The following is a 2,428-nucleotide window of genomic DNA, read 5'->3' as shown; positions in this document are numbered from 1 at the left end:
AATAAATGTTGCCTTTTGTCACATCGGTAAAAAAAAATGAAGCAAAATACTAATGAACTTATGTGCGATTAATAATGTAACAATCTATTGTATTATAAGTATTAATATATACCGTGCGATCACGCATTGTGTACAACGTCGTGGAGATTATTTCGTATGATTGTAAATTATATATATGTGTGTGTTGCGTTGATGTAACGCGCCCCTATATTGCAGTAGGGCTGTGAAATAAATCAACCAGACACTTCGCCCGGTCTTTGTGTGTCTCTTGTCCCCCGAAACACACGTAGACGATTTTTTAGCCTTGGGATATTAATATTTTATTCTTATAAGTTTATATCTCATATATATATATATATATATATATATATAGAGTTTACACACTGTTTACAGAACATATAAATACTTATTTTTATACAAACAAGGATCGGTACGCTGATCAATGCGGTAACATTACATGATTATTGACCGAGTAAATCGAGCGATAATATTCTTCTAAATAAAATGTTCGTTATCACAGGAATGGAGAAATCTTCCTGATAGTTTCTCGGAGAACAAAGCTTCACACCGTCAGATCTGGTCGTGGACACATTTCAAGACGCTGACGTCGGCTCCGCGCTGTGAGTGACATTTTGCGCCACTTTATGCAACAGATTAGCTTGTGTAGAGGAAGTCACTAGTTCACTCGGCGGTACTACGCTCTTGGATGGCACGTGAAAGAAATACAACATAAGCCCCGTTGCCAACAATAAATGCATACCCAAAATTACAGCAATGTATATAATTCTATGTTTGCCTGTAAAATTTATACATTTAGTTTATTGTTTTACATCATATTTTTTTCTCTTGCATTTAGTGTTACCAAACTTTTTTTTAATATTGAAATTCGCATCTTTTACCTGCAATGGCTGGCAGTAATGATCGCAGCAAAACTCCTCCAGATAAATATACCGATATTATCAGAAGACTCCACTGCAACCAGCTAATTTGAATTGCCCAAAGAACAACTACTAGACAATAGATGGTTAAAGAATACCCATATATACATAAGAGTTCCAGAAGACCAGGGACAGTGTTAGACTGAAACAAAAAATATCATCAAAAATTACGCAAGAGCGTACAACAAATAACATTCCACATCAAACTTTTAAAAAGCAAACTACTTCATGACAAACCTCAATCAGTTCTTCTTCAGTGTTTCTCGAACTGTTGGTCCATTTTAACGCACCCCACAGAGCTAACGGTATAATCCAAGCGTACAGGAATATACAAGTGGCTGCGTATGACACGATATGGAACTCATATCGCCAGTGATAGTCGGTAGAACGGGCAGTCTGCAGATAATTGGCCATGTTTCCACTGATCGCAATGCAGAACACCAAAGTCACACATATCCAGAAGGGTCCGTACAAATCTGGCTTTGACCTTATGTGTGTCAGAAGATTGTAATCCGAACCGTGAGGTATTACAGACCGACTGAGTCGTTGCAGCACTTCGTCCGTATTAACATCAAAGAACTTTTGATAATATTCGATCGTCCAGAAGTTACGTTGGGCAGTACCTAGAAGTGACAATACAAGAGACAATTAGTGCGTGTTAGAAGCTCCACTTACGTTAATTAAACGTCGACACACATTTGTCGATTTACAAGAAATATAAATTTTTTTCATAGAATATGTTGTTTAAATCACGAACTTTCGTTCTTATCGGGCATTCCTTGCAGATCCTCTATTATACCGATGCCCGTGGAATCATTTGGCAGGTTATTAAAGGGCTGGGAAGCGGAAGTTCCGGTGCCCAGTTGTCCCTCGGCATTGACATTTTGATTTATCTGTGGAAAATCGTGAAAGGATATGAACTGCGAATCCGTGTTCTTCGACTGACTACCGTCCATGGTTCAGCGCGATGTTTCTTCCTTTCTTCAGTTTGACAATTGTCATATACAAGTCTTGGCCAAACATGTATACTACGTAGCTACTGGCACTTTAGCGTAGTGAAGAAGACGAACGTGAGAGGGAAGCACCTATCATCATCTTCTTACTACAGATGGCGATAGATGTTTGTAACCTTGTATAACATTACCATATAGCTTTGTATACATATCCTATATTAAAAAAGGCATTTGGACCGAGAAGTTAGCAATTGGAGTCGAATATCTCGCACCCATTGGGTGCGTTCAGACAACTCAACAGTTGCACAACGGTTGAGAGATAATCACTTATGATTGGATCGTACTTTTGGAACCGCATCAAATTTTGAAGAATAGTCCTTTCATAAGTGATGATCTCTCAACCGTTGAGTTGTCTGAACGCACCCATTGTTGCCTCTTTTCCGCGCAGCCGATTGGTCGGTTGGTTGGTCGATCGAGATTAATATAGTATATGTAATGATGATAATATATAATATAATAACGAGAGAAGAGATTTTG

At 38.3% G+C, this 2,428-nt stretch overlaps 1 protein-coding gene across 1 annotated transcript; it reads right to left on the bottom strand.

Moving 5' to 3' along the window:
• Window positions 1–362: 362 nt before the first annotated feature.
• On the bottom strand, window positions 363–2,003 carry LOC109857857 (protein YIPF1). Its single transcript, XM_020434650.1, has 4 exons — window positions 1,696–2,003; window positions 1,176–1,561; window positions 900–1,080; window positions 363–796 (listed from the first exon to the last, which is right to left on the bottom strand). Exons 1-4 carry the CDS (start codon window positions 1,892–1,894, stop codon window positions 594–596), a joined length of 969 nt encoding a protein of 322 aa, XP_020290239.1. The 5' UTR covers window positions 1,895–2,003; the 3' UTR covers window positions 363–593.
• Window positions 2,004–2,428: the final 425 nt, after the last annotated feature.

This window comes from Pseudomyrmex gracilis, unplaced genomic scaffold (assembly GCF_002006095.1).
Source record: "Pseudomyrmex gracilis isolate BER0280 unplaced genomic scaffold, ASM200609v1 scaffold_0, whole genome shotgun sequence".
Taxonomy (NCBI): Eukaryota; Metazoa; Arthropoda; class Insecta; order Hymenoptera; family Formicidae; genus Pseudomyrmex; species Pseudomyrmex gracilis.
Note: the sequence above shows the minus strand (reverse complement) of the source record. Positions and strands in the feature narration are given on the sequence as shown.

What these genes read in the sequence shown, in the direction of transcription:
- LOC109857857 (XM_020434650.1), bottom strand. Translation starts at nt 1,894, where the DNA reads ATGGACGGTAGTCAGTCGAAGAACACGGATTCGCAGTTCATATCCTTT. An exon ending in CTGAAGAAGAACTGATTGAG is followed by an intron (nt 1,081 to 1,175) that starts GTTTGTCATGAA and finishes TTTTTGTTTCAG; the next exon opens with TCTAACACTGTCCCTGGTCT. An exon ending in ATTACTGCCAGCCATTGCAG is followed by an intron (nt 797 to 899) that starts GTAAAAGATGCG and finishes TAAATTTTACAG; the next exon opens with GCAAACATAGAATTATATAC.